The sequence below is a fragment of the Spea bombifrons genome, chromosome 6 (assembly GCF_027358695.1).
Source record: "Spea bombifrons isolate aSpeBom1 chromosome 6, aSpeBom1.2.pri, whole genome shotgun sequence".
NCBI classification, from domain to species: Eukaryota; Metazoa; Chordata; class Amphibia; order Anura; family Pelobatidae; genus Spea; species Spea bombifrons.
This window is the reverse complement of record NC_071092.1, coordinates 9,939,862-9,960,051: the sequence shown is the minus strand read 5'-3', so window position 1 is coordinate 9,960,051 and position 20,190 is coordinate 9,939,862. Positions and strand designations below refer to the sequence as shown.

The following is a 20,190-nucleotide window of genomic DNA, read 5'->3' as shown; positions in this document are numbered from 1 at the left end:
GGTGTCGAGGCAAGGTTTTATACAGTTCATATCTTCCCTATTGATTTTACTCAAAAACATATGTTATATTATAAATGTATGCAATAAATGATACATTTTTCTATTTTTTTTAAAGTACGTGTTAAGGAATATGTAACTACTCTCTGTCCCACTAGTTTTGCATGATTCTGCGTGTGGTACATATTTATTAATGTCTAACTTATTCAAATAAATGTAACATTGGCTAAATAGTCAACGTAACAAATTGTACTTTAATTCTAATTCTCGCAACAAGATATTGCTACTAATAAGTAGCAGATTGGAATTCTTGGCATACAGTTCCCTACAAGCAAAAGAGACATGGCAATGAAGGGGTCAACCTTCAATATACTTATGCAGTGGTACCCTACTTTCCTGGTCTATTTAATTCAGTCTACCAGGAATTAAGCTAACGTTTTGGAACTCAAGGAACTCTGATAAACTGGCTTCCTTGCCCTCAGGTGTGGCTAGCCATGTGGTGGGTGTGGTCAGCCATAATGGGCAGTGCTAACTACCTGATGGGTGTAGTTTGCTGTGAGATGGGCAAGCCACACATTGCACTAAATTGGGAGTGGAAATGGGTGGGGAGTGGGGGAGGAAATGGGTGGGGTGTGGGCGTGGTTTAATATGTCTCCTTTCTCAGTTTTGCCCTAAATTTGAAAGCCACACCCCTGACCACTCCCTGGTTTAAAGATTGTCCAGGAAATTGCTCGGTAAAAGGTGACAAGGACCTCATACAATAGTTTTTGCTTGGAGTCCTTCAAATCCTACAACCACACCAGTCCCGCCGATAACATTTTTTTGCATGTCATGCTTTTTAAACATTGGAACTTTTATTGTTCAGCAAAATGAAGCCTGAGCTGTGTTAAAGGAATTATTCTTCTGCTTCTCAAAGTGTGTTATTTGTAGAGCTCGGCTCCAGTGGGTAAAAGCTGCCATGTAATCGCTAACATACGGCACAAGGTGGTGACAGATTAACATTCATTTTATATCCTTTATGAAATCACATACAGATTTTGTAATTCAGAATTAGAGAAATTAACCCTTATACGTTAGGTTTTATGAGAGCTTGCGGCTGCTACATGTTCATTTTAGCCGTATTATTATGGGGATAATGTTCTGATGGCTAGATGCGCCGAGATCAAACAAAAAGCTGAGCATTCTTGGAAGAGAAGCTCTCTGCCGAGCTGGTCTTCCTCTGCGAAAAAGAAAAAGGCGAGACTGGTCCATGTTTTAGCAGACAAGAGTCTGGCGGTATTAGCCCTGGCTTACACTTTGTTCATATTTCATGATCACAATTACATTTACTTTAGGGTGACTAAGTCATTAAGTCAGTAAACTCCAACTCCCATTAGCACTATAATAGCTGGGTGTAACTTTAATTTATTCATATGGATTATTTTATGAAAAGAATAATCATCACTCATGATTCATGCCATCTAAGTAATCAGGAGTGTGCATGCTCCAAATGTAACACTTTGTAAATGCATCATTGGGAGAAAAAAAAACAAATATTCCTCATTCTTAGTACCCAAGGTCTAAACCCTTCCCAGAAATGAATCTTTAACCATGTAAAAGAATAATAACTTTTGGTGGGACACAAAAGCAGAAACTTTCTCTACAACTGATTTTTTTTTTGTTCAGATTTTCTGTTGTTTTATGTGAATATATCTTCATATGAAAAAATAAAAATAACGGATCTGCTACAGATTACAATGAATGTTTTCGTGAATAGACATCAAGTTTATTATTATTTATTGATTCCATTACAGGCACATTAGGGTCACATCAACCCTATCCATGTGGGTCCCAATAGAGTAACCCCATTAAGCGGTTTGCTTGATTTTGTAACGTGGCTAAAGGCATAGTTATCGGATAGGGGTTTGCCAAGCTTGTTTATATGACTTTGTGGATTAATCTAGAGGTGCTCTCAAATTTAGAAAAAAAAGGAAAGAAACTAAATATGCAACAAAAAATACTTTATTAAGCACAATGGTGCTGAAAAAGTGTAAGTTAATAAAGAAAAATCACTATATATATGACAGAAGAGCAGAGAATGCAACGACTGCCTCGGTGTATAGTGATAGTAGTAATACTGTTCCAATATAATGTCTGGCTCAGTATATAGTGATAGGATTTAGCAGGGCTGGCCCAAGACACAATGCCGCCTGGGGCGAAGTTTAAAATGCCGCCCTCCCCCATTATCTACCCTTCCTCTGCCCCCCCCTGGTATCTAGCCTTCTTATCCCTCCCTCCCTATTATCTACCCTTACCCCCCCCCCCTTTGTACTTACCTTTCAGCAGTCCTGCGGCGAGTCTCCCTGCTCGATCTCGGTGCCGGCTTGTAATGCTGAGCGCCAGAAATTATGTCATCTTTCGGCGCTCAGCTTCACAAGCCGGCACCAAGACCGAGCAAGAGGACTAGAGTGCCTGCAGCTTTAAAAATAAAGCCCCTTCAAAAGTGCCGCCTGGAGCAATTGCCCCACTCTGCTCCATTGTAGGGCCGGCCCTGGGATTTAGGTTGTACCACCGCCGTCAATGTCTGCCTCAGTATATAGTGATCAGATTTATGCTGTATCACTGTCAATGTCTGGTTAACTATATAACGAGAGCAGTTAAGCAGTTTTAAAGAGAGAATGTGTGTAGGGGGGTGCCACATACAGGATCCGCCCCAGGTGTCAAATACTTTAGGTACACCCCTGCACAGAATATATCCAGGATAGTGGGTCAAATGGAAATGGGGCGGGGGGGTTGCAGAGTGACACCAGAGAAATGTACAGACCTCTCAGCTATCATACGCATTAAAGGGCATATAATGACTAAAATGCCCCTTTAATGTATTTGAGACATCTGGAAGTAGAAGAATGAATTCAATAAACATGATTGAACAGCAGATAAGACCCGGTGGAGCCATCTTCTATCCATTTGTTTTATTATCATGATTTTATTTACAAACAATATTTTAGCTGTTTGTAAACACGTGATTGTGACAGTAACGATACATTAACTTCCCCTCCTGTCTCTATTCTAACGATCTAATCCTAGAGTCCGGGGAATAATCCACAGACACGCCCATTAATGTCGTTGGATCCTATGATTGGTTTGCAGGTTCGTCACTTCTGCTGCTGACATTTCCTTAATGGTGGGCGGGCCTATGGAGAGTGACAGGGCTGGTCACCCAGTGCCTGCGCGCTGAAACGCAGGGGGCTGCAGACGGGCGTCTGGCGTTGGATGCGGAGTAATTGCCTGTGAGGAGGCCGGTTGCTGCGACCGCAAGCTTCTAACCCTGAGGAGTAGTAGCGGGTAACATCATGTAATTCGACCAGGAGCTTTAGACTGGAGCGCTGCCAGGAAAACGTGCTGCTTCACTTGCCCTTCCTTACGTCACTGCCCTGTACGTCGCTACCAGGATGAGCTCCAGGCGCGTCTCGGACAGGGAGTGTAAGTCCGTGCTTTGCGTTGTGTGCCCGCGTAAGGTAGGGCTGGCCATTCAGTGGCTAAGCCCAGAGTCGTGTGAGAATTAACTAACTAAGGGGCTAAACGGCAGTAGCTGGTTCATATAAACGGTGGGGGCAATAGGAAGGCCCCAGCTGCTGCTGCACCTCTTTGTAGGCTAGACTCCCACCTGTTCCATACACCGTGGTCCATTGTTTTTTTTTTGTAGCAACTTATTTGTCAAAAGTAAATGGGTTTTTTTTTGCTTTTAACACGAATGCTAGCTCATAGGGTCAGTGTTTGAAATAAAAGCGTGATAGACTGTCGCATGCCTGATGTAAATTACACACCTTTTAGTATGTCATACACAGTGATGTGAAGACAATGAGATGAAACTGCAACTCTGATGCCAACTTTCCTGTGAATTCCCTCTCTAGTAATACATTAATAAAAGTAGGGTAGTAGCTGCAGCCCTGTTGCTGTAGCTGTTGTCCTCCTCCGTGGCCAGACATTCATGTTGCTTGTTAGTTGCACGAAGCAGCCAATCACCTTGGGAGTCTGAATAGATCCCGGCTGGCGGAAATTGTATATTCGATTACGAGAGATGTGTTCGGGCGAAGATAAACCGTGCATGGAAATAACGGGGGGCTCATCCATATAGTGTGGTCTGCAGCATCCCTCTTTGCATTTGAGTAAATAATCTCCTTTTCACATTTACAGCTGATAACAATCTACGCCACCAAGCGTTACACAGAGGCAGAGCGGATATCCCTCCGATAGACCCAGAGGTGCTGAAGGATTTGGAGATCCTCACTCAAGATGTAGCCCTAAAAGTAGATCAAATGATGAAAAGCCTTAACGGTACAATCCAGAACGTAAGTATTGTTTTCTTGTCTTATTGTTATATAAGCAGTACTGTATCTCATTCTGCCATATTCTCTATTTTAGATTTGTTACATCATCTGTTATTCGATGCTTTTTATAAAGCAGCGGTGGATTTTGTAGAGAGTACAAAATCGGCAATATGAAAAACGTATATTAATATAGAAAAGCATAAGACATGCTGGCAGAGGAGGAGATTGTCCCATTCTGTTCTAAAATGTTTCATAGTAATTTTGCCTACTTTCAGCCTAGTACCCTTAGATACCCTCTCTATCCAAGTGCCCCATATTTGAACTTTACTGGTTGCTTATAGCTGTTTCCTATTATGGCTGAAAAGGCACACTCCAGCCATCGTATTCACTTTAATGTATATTATAGCTATATGGGCTGTTTATATTTTTGAGATATCCCTTTTGCAAATGTATGGAGAGATTCTGCAGAATCCCCCCCCCCCTATGCATTTGGCCTTTTTCCCCCACCGTCAACTAGTAGTGATATACGTAATATACTTGTGCAGAAAGTACACCCATTGATTTCAGTGGGAGCATTTTCCTTGTACTGATTGGCTGCATCAAACAGCCAATCGCTGGCAAGAATTATTGGACCACGGAAGAAGATTGCAGGAGCAGGGCTGCATCACGTAGGTACCTACAGTTTTTCATCCCAAGTTTGCAAGTGCTTTCACTCCCAGTCTCTCGCTCTCTATGAAGACAAACTCAATAATCTTGAGAAAAGAGCTCAGTGGGCAGCCATACCATCTCCAGATAGCTCTTGGGGACTTTGGCTGTATGTTTGGGGTCATTATCATGCTGCATTAAATTTGGGACCAATCAGATGCCTTCCTGATGGTATTCCATGATGGATAAGTTATCTGACTGCCCTTCTCAGCATTAAGGAGTCATTAATTTCGACCGAATTCCCTAAACTTGCAAGGCTCCAGCCCTTTCGGCGAATAAACTGCCTTCTGCTTCAGCCAAATATTTCAAATTTTGACTCATCAGTCCAGAGCGCTTGCTGCCATTTTTCTGCACCCCAGATCCTGTGTTTCTGTGAATAGTTGATTCGTTTGGCCTTGTTTCCACGTCAGAGGTATGGCTTTTTCGGCTGCAAGTAATGAAAACCACTTGTGACCCGACTTCTCCAGACAGTAGATGGGTGTACCGAGAGCCCACTGTTTTTTGTTGGTGCTGAGCTGATTCCCTGCTGGACGTCTTCTGATTGTGAAGGGAAGCAGGCATGATGTGTTTAATCAGCTATACTTCCTTCCAGGCCCGGACTGGGACAAAAAATAGGCCCGGGCATTTCAGACTGAGCAGACCGTTTTTATGAAAAAACATATATGTACATACACATACATAATACTTGGTCATTCAACATGGGAAGCCTGAAGCCACAATTTAGTGTGACTAATCCTTGAAATAAATATTATAGAGTAAATGACACAATACCTTATCTTTTCCACTAAATGATTTCAGGGCCTTGAATGTTTTGTCCCCTGAAGTCACTACAAATTCAGTAAGGCGTTTTATCTCTGGATAAATAAAAATGAAATAGTTCCTACTGTAAATTAAGGAAACCAAACACACACATACCAGGACAGGCTTTTCCACACCAACACCCAGACACACACACCAGGACGGTTAAAAAAGAAAAAATGGTTCAGCACTCAACTCCCAGGAAGCTGGGTGCTAGCAGGAAAAAAGGGACAGCATAAACCCTCTTGAAGTATACGAACACAGAAAAGAATCCCAGCACTCCAATCAGCTTCCAATACTTAGGTTACTTTATTCAGAGAAAGCAAAACAAACAAAAAAAAAAAAGCAACATTTCTGCAAACAGGGCCTTTTGAGCTTGACAGAGGCCCTGTTTGGAGGAAACGTTGCTTTTTTTTTTAGTTTTGCTTCCTCTGAATAAAGTAACCTAAGGCTTGGAAGCTGATTGGAGTGCTGGGGTTCTTTTCACCCGAACACACACACACACACGCACACCAGGACTGGCTCTGTCACACCGACACCCAAACACACACCAGGACAGGCTCTGTCACACCGGCACTCAAACACACACCCCAGGACAGGCTCTGTCACACCCATACCCAAACACACACACACCAGGACAGGCTCTGCCACACCCACATCCAAACACACACACACCAGGACTGGCTCTGTCACACTGACACCCAAACACACACACACACCAGGACAGGCTGTGTCACACCCATACACACACCAGGACAGGCTCTGTCACACCAACACCCATACACACACACACATCATGACAGGCTCTGCTACACTGACACCCAAACACACACACACACACACACATCATGACAGGCTCTGCTACACTGACACCCAAACACACACACACCAGGACAGGCTCTGCCACACTGACACCCAAACACACACACACACACACACACACCAGGACTGGCTCTGTCACACCAACACCCATACACACACACACACATCATGACAGGCTCTGTCACACCAACACCCATACACACACACATCATGACAGGCTCTGCTACACTGACACCCAAACACACACACACACCAGGACAGGCTCTGCCACACTGACACCCAAACACACACACACACACACACACCAGGACAGGCTCTGCCACACTGGCACCCAAACACACACACACCAGGACAGGCTCTGCCACACTGACACCCGCGTCCGGAGGGTTTCCACGGACGGTTTCACTTTGGTAACATCTTTGCCACCAAAACAGCCTGCCTGTGGCTTCTTTGCCCCCCCTTACACATCCATGCTATCACACACACATTCATTCACTCATTCACAAATATTTATTCACAGATAATAATTCACTCATTCAGATATTCATTTATACATTGATACTCATTAATTCTCTCATTCAGATACTCATTTACATATACTCATTCACAAACATTCATTCACTCACTCCTTCACAGATACTCATTAATTCACTCACTCAATCTCACATACTCCTTCATACAGCCTCCCTCACCCCCCTTACCTGAACTGATGATGTACACGCTGCTCGCAGACTTCCGCAGACAACCTGTTCTACTGCACAGGGGAAGCAGACGTGCAGCAGGGTCATGTGAACTACGTAATGTGACTCTGTTGGATTCCTGCGTCCCCCTGGCGGTAGAAGAGACGCTGCGCGTCTGCCAGGTAAGTAGCGGGCCCGCTACCAGAGTGGCGGGCCCGGTCGCACTTGCTGCGGGCTTAAGGGGCAGGTGTCCCTTTTGCCCTGCGTTAAAGGCGGCTGCATTGGCCCAGTCAGTCCGGTCCTGACTGGGCCTATTTTAACCCCTTAATGACAAAGCCCGTACATGTACGGGCTCAAAATGCATTGTTTTCAATGGGATTAGGGACCGCCCATTGTCCTTAAGGGGTTAAGGTAGGGGCCTGGAGCTGCAGCTCCATCAGCCCCTACGTCAATCCGGCCCTGCCCCCGCCGGCCCACCGGGCAAATGCCCGGTGTGCCCGATGGCCAGTCCGGGCCTGTATAAATTTATATAGTGTTAACGCAGCACTTCTTACAACACAAACGTTCAGAGTATGACAACTAGAACAGACTAAAACAAACAGTTACATTTGGTAAAGAGATCCCTGCTTGCAAGCTAGAGGTTGTAATTTAATGGATTCTGTTCCCATATTGTTGTAGATGACGGCTCTTAGCGTTGGATACATTCAAACATACAGAGATTCCGTGGATAGCCTTGGAGAATCTGTGGATATGAGTATCAAGGTAAGTAATTACACTGATACATGGACAACTTAGAGCAAAATTTAATAATGTGCAATGTACAAACATGAATCCAATTAATTATTACTGTGTAACATGCTCTAAAACATGGGTCTTCAACGGGTAGTTCCGAAAGCTGGTCTTAACCGACCACTGAGTAGTTTTCAAACTTGGCATACCATATCTCCTGGAAGAGTGGTGTATATATTTAATTTAGCACTACTAGCTCTTAGAAAGAAATACAATTAAAGTGGTAGTCCCATGAAAAACATATTTTTCTCCATGAGAATAAAGTTCAGTGCTGTATACAGTAATGTAGGTTGGCATTGACAAAAAACCTGGGTTTATATAATTTTGTTCCAATAAACTTGGAGACCTGGTGAGTGACATTGCTGACAGTCGTGATATTTTGTGTGGCTTTCTCTACTCCAACACCACACTGAACTGATTCTTTATGGCAATGCTATTGAAGTCTGTTCCTCCATAGATTTTCAGTGTCTAACAGGGTGATTAAGCTGTTCTATCGCTTACCGCAGGCAGTATTTTAAGGAGTCAGGGTGTGATTGGGCTCAGAAAACATACAAATGACTAATATGCAGCTGCCTGAAAACATTATATTATGCAAAAACTAGGATTTTTTTATATTCCAAACATAAAAGCATTGGTAAAATGTCTCCTTAAATTATCTTGATTTAGCCTGTAGCAGAGGTGGTAGAGGCTGATGTAGTGAGGGTATTTAAACATGCATGGAATAGGAATAACAAGCCCAGGACTGACTTAAATCTTAGTCTTTACATCAGTAAAATTATGCAGACTAGAAAGGCCAAATGGTTCTTATCTGCTGTCTAATTCTGTTTCGATCCGTACATTTTTTTTTTTTTTTAAATAAAGTTTTATAGCAGTTGTCATTAAATGGGTCGGAGACCACTGGTTTAATTTCCCTTTTTCATGGCCAGCCTGTTACATTTTATTTTTTATGCCAATATTCCCATAAAGTCTAGTGGATAAGGTCTATTCCTTAACTTTCTCCATGTACATACAATGCACTTATGTTCATGTATGCACACATTTAACTCTTAACATGTATGTCTTTGGATCTTCAGGGAATGTATACTCTAATGGCTCGCTGTGAAGAGTTGGATAGATCCATGCAGCCTATTCAAGCATTGGCCAAGCAAATTCGGGAAATAAAACATACTCTGGAGTTGTTTGAAACATTATGTAAATAATGTATCTGTGTGTTACTAGCCTTATTTATATATTTTTTAATCAGATAATTAAAATACCACTGGGAAAAAGTTCTTATGGTGTAATTTCATTTTAACTTGTGAAATAATTCTTATAAACCCTTATCGATTTCTGACCCGTCCATTCAGTTGGGGGAACCCATATTAGGTTGGGAAAACTTAGGGAATGTCTGCTCATATAAACTCTATATGTATACCTTGGGAAGAGAAACTTTTAAATACTTAACAAAGGGGTTTAACAAAGTAAAGGAGGAGAAATGTTAGAACATGTGGTCATTATCTAAATCGAGAGGGACAGATGTAATGTTAGAACGTTATCCACCCTCCCAGTAAAGCGGTTTAACCCCTTGATGACATTTGACGGTCTGAGCATGTCGTGCACTAGCATCCAGTTAGTGACAATTGATGTCATGGCTTCCAGTTGTCCAAGGATAGGAGCTGGAGGATGTAAAACTGTAACCTTTATGTCGCATATTTAATGTGCAGTATACATTTTCTGTAAGCACTGGCTGTTATACAATATATATATATATCATAATTATATTGTATAGCATTTAAGACCTGGATCATTGGTTAAGCATTGGCTTCTAACTTCTTCCCATAAACCATTTCATATGGTAAATGTTGGGCGTAATTTAATAAGCTATGTTACACCACTAAAATATCTTACTCCACTATTTGCAAGGAATCTTTAAGACAGGTGTCCTGGGTATTGTAACTGTTAACCACGTGACACCTTTTTGTTGCGAATGGAGGCAGGGTCATCGTAAAATAATATTTTAAGGACCAACCAGCTTAGGTTCACCAGACACCGGGTCATGCAGTAAGTAAAACGGAAACCATTATAAACAGGGAATTTACTACAGGACACTGTCCAGGTGAAACAACAACCAGAAGATCAGCCTCCTCCATGTTATTGTAATAAAGGTTCTAAATTACTTTCATATAAAAGCGGTATCTGCCTCCTGTGGCAAATAAAGAAGGTGGATACTGAGAGCACGGGGATGGCATATAAAACCAAAAACTATATCTGTGGATCATTTTCCATTTGAATTATTGGTTGTGTCTTAGTTTTTTATTTAAATCTTTCAGCAATTCTGATTTTATCCCCAAAATAAGTTATTTTGAGTGAACCTTTTTATATATGCGATAATTATTTGATTATGATCTTTTGCTTAACAGCAGAATTTCCAATATGTCTTCCTTCAGCCACACTATTTACCTTCTGGACATCGCATTAAGACGGTGTGGTTTGATCCTTTGCATTAGGAATATTAACTTCCGTACTTCCCTCTCCCTTTAGCTATGGGTCTTACAAAACTAAACGTGAAACCGGAAAAGTACAGATTCAATCTCACTTTTTTTTTTATTTCAACACAATTGAGAAATCTTTAAACACTGATGCAATGGAAAAAAAAGGTATATAATTGGCACATTTATCAGTCCATCGTTTTCATGTTCCAAAAGTCAATTCTGTTTTACTAATAAAAAGCTGCAGAATATTGTACAGAACAGATAAAGCTGTGGGTTACATTCTCTCTATACAGTGGAATTCGGCTCATAAATCAAAATGATAGAATTCAGGAATGAACAAGCAGAACGTAGAATACAAATACTTGAGAACATGACGTACTTTCTCATTGTAAAGGAATGAAAGTGAAGTCCACAGTAAGTTAAAGATTTTTTTTTAGGCCTAGGTGGGGACAAAAAGAGTCCACAACATATTTTATATAAAATATTTCAGTGTGAGGATTGCGGCCGTTGCGGCATCGTCTTAAGTTCTATGTAAGAGTTTCGCCTTTGGTGACCTGAAAAAGAAAAAACGAAATTCTGGTTAGGTTTTGTTTTTTTTAAAAGGGACATAAAGAAAGAAAGACAAACAAGGAACGTTAGTGCCATACAGTACATTTAACGTGAAAGTATGCTAGGACCCCATATTGATGCAACTAAAATCACGCACACACACAAAAAAAAGTGGTTACTGCAGCCATTATATATTTTTATATATATACAAGTCAAACGAGGGGTGCTTTTTTATATTTTGGAAAGAATCTGACGAATGAAACAAGACAATGGACGAACAGTCAGTAGCAGCGTGGCGCATGCACATGCAGAAACCAAATGGACAACCAGATAAAACCATCTAGATGAAAACGTATCGCTATTTTCTATACATTATAGTGGGATGGGGCATAAATAAAAATAAAAAACTATTTCAAATTGTAAATTGAACACTGTGTGCTGGGAGAAATGCAAGCATTCCTATAGCGCTCTGTGGGAAACAACATGAAACACAAGTCATTTTATTTTGCGGTAATATAATCTGGATGATTATAAGTTTAATTATCGCAAACACTGTTGTTATTGTCAATGTGAAAGTGACATATCCAACTTTTGGAAAGCCCCTCAACCTGTATAATGCAGCCATGATAATGTACTCTGTTTGGAACAGTTTTAATGCACCACTCTGTGGTATTTGATGGACATCTAGGACGCATCCTGTTTAGTCTTCTGTCTACCAGACTAGCGATCCAAAGGCAAGGATGGATCACTGGGTTCGATACCAAGGGCAGCTGCTAAAGAGCCTTTGCTGAAGTACCAACATTGCCAGCTGATAAATGTGACTCGGCAGCCACCAGGTAAGCGAACAAGCGGTATTTCCCAATGATGTTTTTATTTTAACGCAAGCCAGAGAAGCAAATTGTGTTCCCTTCACTGATCATTGAAAAAAGGCTAGTAAAGTGATGTACCAAACTAGACCTGAAACAACGCATCGATAAAATCGATAATAATCGATAACGGGAATCGTTGTCGACGATTTCCGTTATCGATTCGTCGTTGGAGCGCTCGGCTCCTTTCACTTACCTCCGCCGGCGTTCCCCCGTTTCTGCTGCAGAGCTCTGTAGTGTCCGTCTGCTTGACGTTACGTAATGACGGATGTGACGCGTGTGTACGATGAAGATTTGAATAAAGTTTTGCGGTTGCACGTTGTAAGTGGAAGGATTCGGTAGGAGAGAGAGAGAGAGAGAGAGAGAGAGAGAGAGAGAGAGAGAGAGAGAGAGAGAGAGAGAGAGAGAGAGAGAGAGAGAGAGAGAGAGAGAGAGATTGCCGGGTGGGAAACTGATGGGGCAGAGTGTGGGTGGGTGCAGGGCATTTTATTAAATATTTTTTTTATCCGATTAATCGATTAACCGAAAAAATAATCGGCCGATTAATCGATTAATAAAATAATCGTTAGTTGCAGCCCTATACCAAACACATAAGAGGGAAACCATACAATATTCAAAAAACAACCGATGTAATGTGAAAATACACAACCGTAGTTATCCGTCATCCTAAGACGCACAGGCGTAGGATCTGAATCAATAGATATCCAAGACTGTAGAACAGAACAGAGAGCCGCTGTCCCTGAAAAGCTGGGATCTACATTTCTTTTATACCGGCAATACACAGAATGCAGAAATTAATGGCAAATGGGGTCTATTCACCAAAGGGAGAGCAGGTTTCTCCAGCAATTTAATAGGTGAGGAGACACATTAACTATGTATTGCCCAGGGCCAGCCGAGATCTTCCTGCAGCAGAAGCTCACTGGGGTTTGGCATCCATAATGAATAGTGAACTCAAGAAGCTGGAACCGTGTCTCTCTTACAAGATCCCCTACCGATGTTTCCTTTAGTCCAGGGGTAGGCAATCTGCAGCTCTCCTGATGTTGTGGACTACATCTCCCATAATGCTCTTACAGCCATACTGCTGGCAAAGCATCAAGGGAAATGTAGTTCACAACATCTGGAGAGCCGAAGGTTGCCTACCCCTGCTTTAGTCAATAGACCCCAATGAATACAAATCATTACCTTATTCATTTTCTTCTTCATAGAGTGATACTTTGTCAGTAGAAATAGTAAAAAGGTAACCCTCATTTTCCAAAGATCTTACATCACCCAAACCTTACTGATCTATGCTACGAGGACCATGCTGGTCATACCGCCCATGTCTGCGTCCCACCAGACCCCATGTGTCGGCTCACACACCTACCAAAGAGACCAGCGTGATGTATAGGTCGTGTTATTTACCCTCTAAAGTCAGGTTATGTCACATAGATACTTTAAAAATGGAGATGAAAACGTAAACCAGAAGAAGAGAGTTTGGACAGGTACTATATTCATAGGATAAATGAAGGCTAGATCACAACGTGTTAGCGTACAATCAAAGTTTAATGGACAAACCCTACGGTTTACAACACTTATAATACAACTTGAAAGGACTCAGGCCTTAGCTGGCAACATGTCTTCTTAGCAGATTTAATATGACATCATGCATATAACACTCATGCAGCACAACAATTATTCTGCAAGTCACCATTCCAGAGGGAAAGCATAAAATAAAGAGGAAAAGAATGTAAGAGTCTGAGGGCAGTTCTGTGAAACACCAACAACTATTCGTACATGCAAAGAAGATTATATCCTCAGAAAGATCATACAGATATCTGCCTAGGCCTAGTCATTTTTATACTTTAAAAGGGAAATTATTATGCAAATAATACATTGCAATATAGTAAAGGACGCCTTTCTAAAGTGATTCACGCGGCTGGCACCAATGTCTAACGTCTGTTCTTTTATGTCTTGTTTCCTTGTATCAAGGGGCCAAACGGTCTGATTTTTCACAGTCGAAAAAATAATTATGTTCCCTATTCTGATGTCACGGTGTTAAAAAGGCCAAACTAGCTGGGCTTCTCCGGTTGTCTCTGTATAATACACAGCAATAACAGGAGCTGAAACAGTCAAGTCTCCTTCGATTAGAGAATGCACCCAACTGTGACATCAACTGTTAAAAGCAAACAATATTTGCAAGCAGCATTTTTTATGTTTGGTAAATATTAAGAGGTGGGAGGCACAAGCAGAGCCAAATCTAGGTAAAGGTTCTTCCTGTTATAAATAATACAGTACTTAGGGCTTTTGGATGGAATTGCACGGTATAATTTTAGTCAGTGGTTACTGATCCTCAGCTTGACGGAGCAGTTAAATCTGTTGTTTTGGAGATCAGGGAGGCAAACTGGAGCTTCTAACGGGGCTCTGTTTGGATTCTCAACTGGCCGCTGCCCTGTGACAGCTCATCAGGCGGTTCAGGTATCTCCATGTGCTCTTGTGTACATACTCTGGGATTACACTCGCTACATGTTGAGTGAATGAGGGTTTGTGAGGTAAGCCTGTGACACTTGAACCAGAATAACCTACTTCAGGAATGTCAACTTAAACAAGTGTGAGATGTTCAGAAGTGACCCAAGTAAAGTTGTAATGGAGCAAAGAAACCTGCAAATTCAGATACAGTCAAGTGCGAGTCAACTTGCAAACTACAACTCAACTTCCCAGGAGAACACAAGGTGACCCAGAACTCCATCAAATCCAAAAGCATGGCCAGACTGGATGACACGCTTGCATGAGACAGTAGTTCATTTCAATTTGACAGAAGAACCACAATGTCCTTCTCAACTTCCTTGACTCGACACACTGCTGTTCGAGGTGGTTTAGTTGAGTTAACTTCAGCGAAAAGACAACTGTCTCTTCCTGGCTAGATTATGGAATAAATGACTGAATTCTATTGGACATAGCCTAGCAGATACAGTGACATAGTCTAAGAAGTCCTTGCCTGGTCTTAAATTCAAAGGTAAAAAGAAAATAAAACAAAAAATCCCAAGATAAACCAGGGACTCCGAACCATATGGCGCATCCATACCTTTTCCATATCAAGAACAAAGTCAAGATACGTTCATAACATAGAAGTTCATTAGTTTCAGTTCTATTTACATGATAATATCCCTTATTTATATCCCTATTTTTTTAAAAAAATGCAATATATACTGGTAATTTAATGTGATTATTAAATGAGCATTATCCTAGACCATAAAGAAAGACATTGAGATGCAGAATTCGGTGTCTCTTGATAATGAAATGCCAATGAAATACGGGATCGCTTAAGTAAAAAGGTCTAAAAAAGAAACTTCAAATCATGCAGCAAAGTAGAGAAAGGAACTGTGTTAAAAAAAACAAAATAAATGTAAAATGGCAAAAAACATGCAATTATCATGTGAGGAATAAGATGAGAGGGCAGTGGTTCAACTATATATAGGTTAAAGCAACGGTTTATTAGATTTGGTGTAGTTGAAAACTGAAGATATTATTGTGGATTTTTTTCCACAATGCTGTTGGATGATAGGACTGGTAGTCTTCATAAGACTTGGGTGGCCACATGGAAGAAGAGCAGAAAAGACTACATGGCACAGGGATGGCGTATCAAAGTTAAACATCAGAATATGACTTATTATGATCAATAAAATTGGCTCGAGACCAGCTCAAGCGTTATAAAATTACACAGGTTCCTGGTCCGGAGAGGTCGCTCCAAAAGAAAAGCCCCCTGGATGGCAGATGGGGAAATAGAAGTCACTTGTGGGAGTAGATACACCAGACTGGAACACAACATCAATCAGCAACAGTTAGATGAAGCTTCCAGGTGTGTAGTCTTATGAAGACTACCAGTCCGATCATCCAATAGCTACAGTTTAACAGAAAATATTTTTATATAAAAAAAGATATTAAAGAGATAAAAATTCATGACATACCCTTGCTTCTATGTACTCGATTCGTCTTTCCAAGGCTGTCAGCTTTTCATTTAAGGTTGCCAACCGTGAACGACAGGACATATCTTAAAGGAAGTACAGCACACATATATAACATTTTTAGACTCAGAAGGGATAGGAACATTTTAGGGAAGTATAGATTAAAATGCATTGTAATAAACAGACCCTCCAGTGTCCCAGGAAGCCCCCTGAGCAAGGAATGTATATGAAAGTAGTTTTTGGCTGATTTGATCTGCATTCATTTAACCGGCACAAAAAAAGAAGGAAAATACTTACCTTAGGGAAAAGCTGCAGCAGCAGAGCTACAACAGAATGCCGCCTCCATGGTCCGGTGTTTTGTACCCTGATTGGCAGCCAATCAGTTCAGTAAATAGGAGCACTTTCTGCATGGGGGGTCTTGTTAGACAACCCCCTCCAAGAATGTTCTCTAGGCCAGTGCTGCAGTTGATTAATATGAAGTATACTTGGTGGGGGGCGGTTTGAAGCAGCCAGTTAGTGCCAGGAAAGCGGAAATCAATGGAAGTGATAACCATGAAGTATATGGGGGTCTGGGATAATGCAGACCCCTGTCTGCAGCGCTGCTAGAGCCGAGTATATCACAGGCAGGGGTAGTGTTTGGCTGAGCATATCTCAGACCCGGAAGATCGCCGGGTAGCAGGGGGGGTGCACGCAGCTATAAATGAAGTTACCCAATAAATAATAACATTTTATTTGCGGTTGGTGCTGTCCCTTCAGTTCAGTGCTGAAAATAACCACTATTTAAATCGAGCTCTGACTCGGCATGTGAAATATTTATTCACCGCAATATACACTACAGTTCAAAAGTCTGGGGTCACTTAGAAATTTCCAGAATAATAATAATAATAATAACAATAAAAAACACAAATTTTGGCCAGTAACACTTTCTTTACTGAGGGTGTTCTGTGCCCAAAATTCTTAGACTTTTTCAGCATGTTTCCGTAACCATGATTCTCCTTTTTTAATTTTTCCCGTCCTAATGGAAGTCACGCGTGATCACACAAGACTTCCGCCGTGGGGATCATGAATGGCGATTCCCGGTTACGGCCTCCGGTGTGAGGGTACGCTCATAGAACGTCGTGAAGGTTTTAAGGAGTTAAAAAAATGAAATGGGTTCAAAATACCAGGGGTTAATGTTGTAAATGACTATTGTAGCTGGAAAGGCTAATTTTAATGGAATAGCTTTGTAATTATGTTGCAGCTTGAAATGTTTCCTTGTTTTCCAGGAAACCAGCTAAGTGACCCCAAACCTGTGACCGGTACTGTTGGATAACCCGCAGCATACAGTAAGAAGCGACTCTGGATGTTAGCAGAATGATTAGGTACCTAGGAAGCTGATTATTCAAATAAAACGGGTATCTATGACAGAGGCATTTGTGCTTTATGGATATCTGATGTTTTGGAGGATGAAAAAAGGATCTATTCGCTGAAGGGAGAGTTGTGTCATTAAGAAGGGCCGTAGCGGGCAGGTTTCGTCGGTGTGAAGGGCTGAGCTGGCCCTGTATAAAGTATAATTTCACGGGTGCGCCTACTTCTCACTGATTTACCTATACATTATACAGGGCCGTCCCAGCTCTTCCCACGTTACGTGATATCACAGAGATGATATCCAACTCTCCCTTTAGTAAATAAGCCCCAAAGAGTATGGGGACACGTCACATATATTCACATTCTCAGTACGCCAAATTATTGTACATCACTAAACGGCAGGTCTAAAACACGATGGAGGAGGCGACTAATTCTACTAAAACACTAAATACCTGCTAAGCAGTCACTGGCGGTTTGGGCAGCACGTTTACTGCCGCTTTAACCACTATAGCCAGTGAGTGTCAGCTCTTGTGCTCGTTTCAATCAGTTTTATTTGTAACACATACACAGACAAAATGCAAACCTATTGGCTGCGCTACAGTCCTATAGACTCCCCTATAGAGCGGCTGCCATTCCCTCGGTAATGTTACAATGTTTCATTCCAAAGCCATAACACGGTTCCTGCTTCCTCTGCGACTGCACACCCTATAGGCCCCACATCCTGCTATTTACACTATCACCCCGGCCCCTCCCACCCTGATTTCACGCCATCCTCACCGAAGGAGTTGAGGAAATCGGCGATCTTCTTAATGCTGCTGGTGATCACCTCGATGTACTCCCGGTTGGCCCAGTCCTGATGGATCTCCCTCTGCACGGGGTCCTCCTGGCTGGCCATTATCTGCCCGTCTTCGCACGGTATCAGCTGGACTGTAAGGGGAAGGAGGTGAATGAGCACTGTGGAGCCGCCTACTGGGCGTGTGAAGCCGGTGACATTACCAGCTCAGCCCCGGTAGTGATACACTGAGCGACATCTTTGATTCGGGCAAGGCGCATGGTCGCGTAGTCATGACGCAACAGGAGCCATCTTTGAACCGGGCACTGCCAACGCTACATATAGAGAGGCCATCTTTGAGTTGGGCAGCAAGAGTACATCTAATATAAGATTTCCAGGTTATGTTATCCATCATTTTCATGGATTTGTAACTGCAGTAATGTTTGTTTTTCACTATGCTTTATTCTAATTTCTTATTAATGGCCATCAGTGAACAGAAGACAAAAGATTGGATGATATATATATATTTTTACAAATTTCATACCTCCCAACTATGCCTGCTCCAGAGGGGAAGTCCCTCTTTATAACCCAAAGCTCTCAAAACAAGGTATGAGAGTATCACAGTGATAATACATCCCTAAAAAGTCACAATAATGTGTATATAAACAGCAGAAAATCTGTTCTCACACTGAATTGTGTAAAAATAAAAACATTATTCTAACAAAGTTACATAAAAAGCCTCGGTAAAACCCTAGCAACGCTCTTTGAAACAAAAGCCTGGAATGGCAGCCATTAACTTTGGGTACGAAAACATAATTTTAGAACAATATGTTTAATAAACTCTCAAGGCCTTCTAGGAGTCTCCTTCAGATGCCCGCAGTATTTCAGCAGTCTATATCACTTTTGGCCAGTAGGTGGCAGTTTGCCCCATTGATCCTACCTACAAAAACTGAAAAAAATAAATTCCAATTTTTGTCTAAAATTCCGTATACGATACGGTTTCAATATGTAATTAATAGATTTAGCGAAAGATGTATGCATCGCCAAGTGTAGAATATTAATAAGGTTAGCAGCAAACCTTGTAACCCTAATAATTGACTCATGAGACTGAAATACAATCGTACAGAAATCTCGTGGATTATATTCCATGGGAACGGGGTGTGGGAACCATGCAATCATATACTCCGGCTGGGATTAGTGTTAAGAACACTTGAAGGATTAAAATGCTTGGAATTACCTTTCGGTTTTATAACACTCATGAGCTATACTGTGAACGCCATAGTTAACCTCCCTACGATTTACAAACCACTGCATGTAACACATATGTTTAATAAACGGAGCTGTTTTAAATACATACAGGTTGACTGAACACGCACTTAAGAAGAGTACATCTCATGCCGTGTAGCTGTGAACCCAACAATCCTCAGGAAATCTTTGGTTTGGGTCGTATTCTATGTTCATATTCTGTGACACGGGACCAGACTAGTAGCATGGCAGGATCGTGTTCAATGAAGTACCAGCGTAGATGTTATTTGCATATCAAAGTATTTTGTCAGTACTTACGGGAGGTAGAAGCTGCAGCTGTTCTACTCCATTGTTTGACATGTCTTGCCACGGATTGGCTGCTTCAAGCAGCCAATCATTGGCAGGAAAGAGCAGCCAGTAAACGCAATTGAAATACTTTCCGCAAGGGGTCCTGAATGGACCCCCTCCCAAAGTGCTTACCAAGCCAGCGCTGGGACTGACCGGCCAGAAGTTTATCATGTGCACAAAAAATAGAAGGGGGTGGGCAAAGGGGCAAATGAATAATCCCCTCATGATTTCTCAGATTTCATAGGCATTAACAGTATATAGGATGGCTGGAGTGTCCCTTTAAACATGTATTCACGGAAGGTGCCATTAAAGCTTTTTTTTTAAAACCACCTAACCTAAGGTAATCTGAATATAGTCAAGAATTCCCCTTACCTATGTAGTTGTACATTGCAAACAGCCAGATATAACATACTGGCCAATTAATAATGTGGATGACATGGAGAACATAGTATTTATTTATACACCGGACAACAGCCCCTAAACACCTCATGGGGGGCCGTTTCCCTTTTTAAACCAATGCTTCATCTGTGAAATGTTTATTTAAAAGAAT

General features: G+C 41.6%; 2 protein-coding genes across 2 annotated transcripts; one reads left to right on the top strand and one right to left on the bottom strand.

Moving 5' to 3' along the window:
* The first annotated feature begins 3,161 nt into the window (after positions 1–3,161).
* BORCS6 (BLOC-1 related complex subunit 6) lies at positions 3,162–9,369 on the top strand. The gene is made up of 4 exons (XM_053468771.1): positions 3,162–3,459; positions 4,174–4,328; positions 7,991–8,074; positions 9,175–9,369. The coding sequence occupies exons 1-4, from the start codon at positions 3,429–3,431 to the stop codon at positions 9,298–9,300; spliced, it is 396 nt and encodes a 131-aa protein (XP_053324746.1). The 5' UTR covers positions 3,162–3,428; the 3' UTR covers positions 9,301–9,369.
* A 1,399-nt stretch (positions 9,370–10,768) lies between these two features.
* On the bottom strand, positions 10,769–18,259 carry BRK1 (BRICK1 subunit of SCAR/WAVE actin nucleating complex). The gene is made up of 3 exons (XM_053468777.1): positions 18,053–18,259; positions 15,932–16,014; positions 10,769–11,126 (listed from the first exon to the last, which is right to left on the bottom strand). The coding sequence occupies exons 1-3, from the start codon at positions 18,168–18,170 to the stop codon at positions 11,100–11,102; spliced, it is 228 nt and encodes a 75-aa protein (XP_053324752.1). The 5' UTR covers positions 18,171–18,259; the 3' UTR covers positions 10,769–11,099.
* Between the last annotated feature and the right edge of the window lie 1,931 nt (positions 18,260–20,190).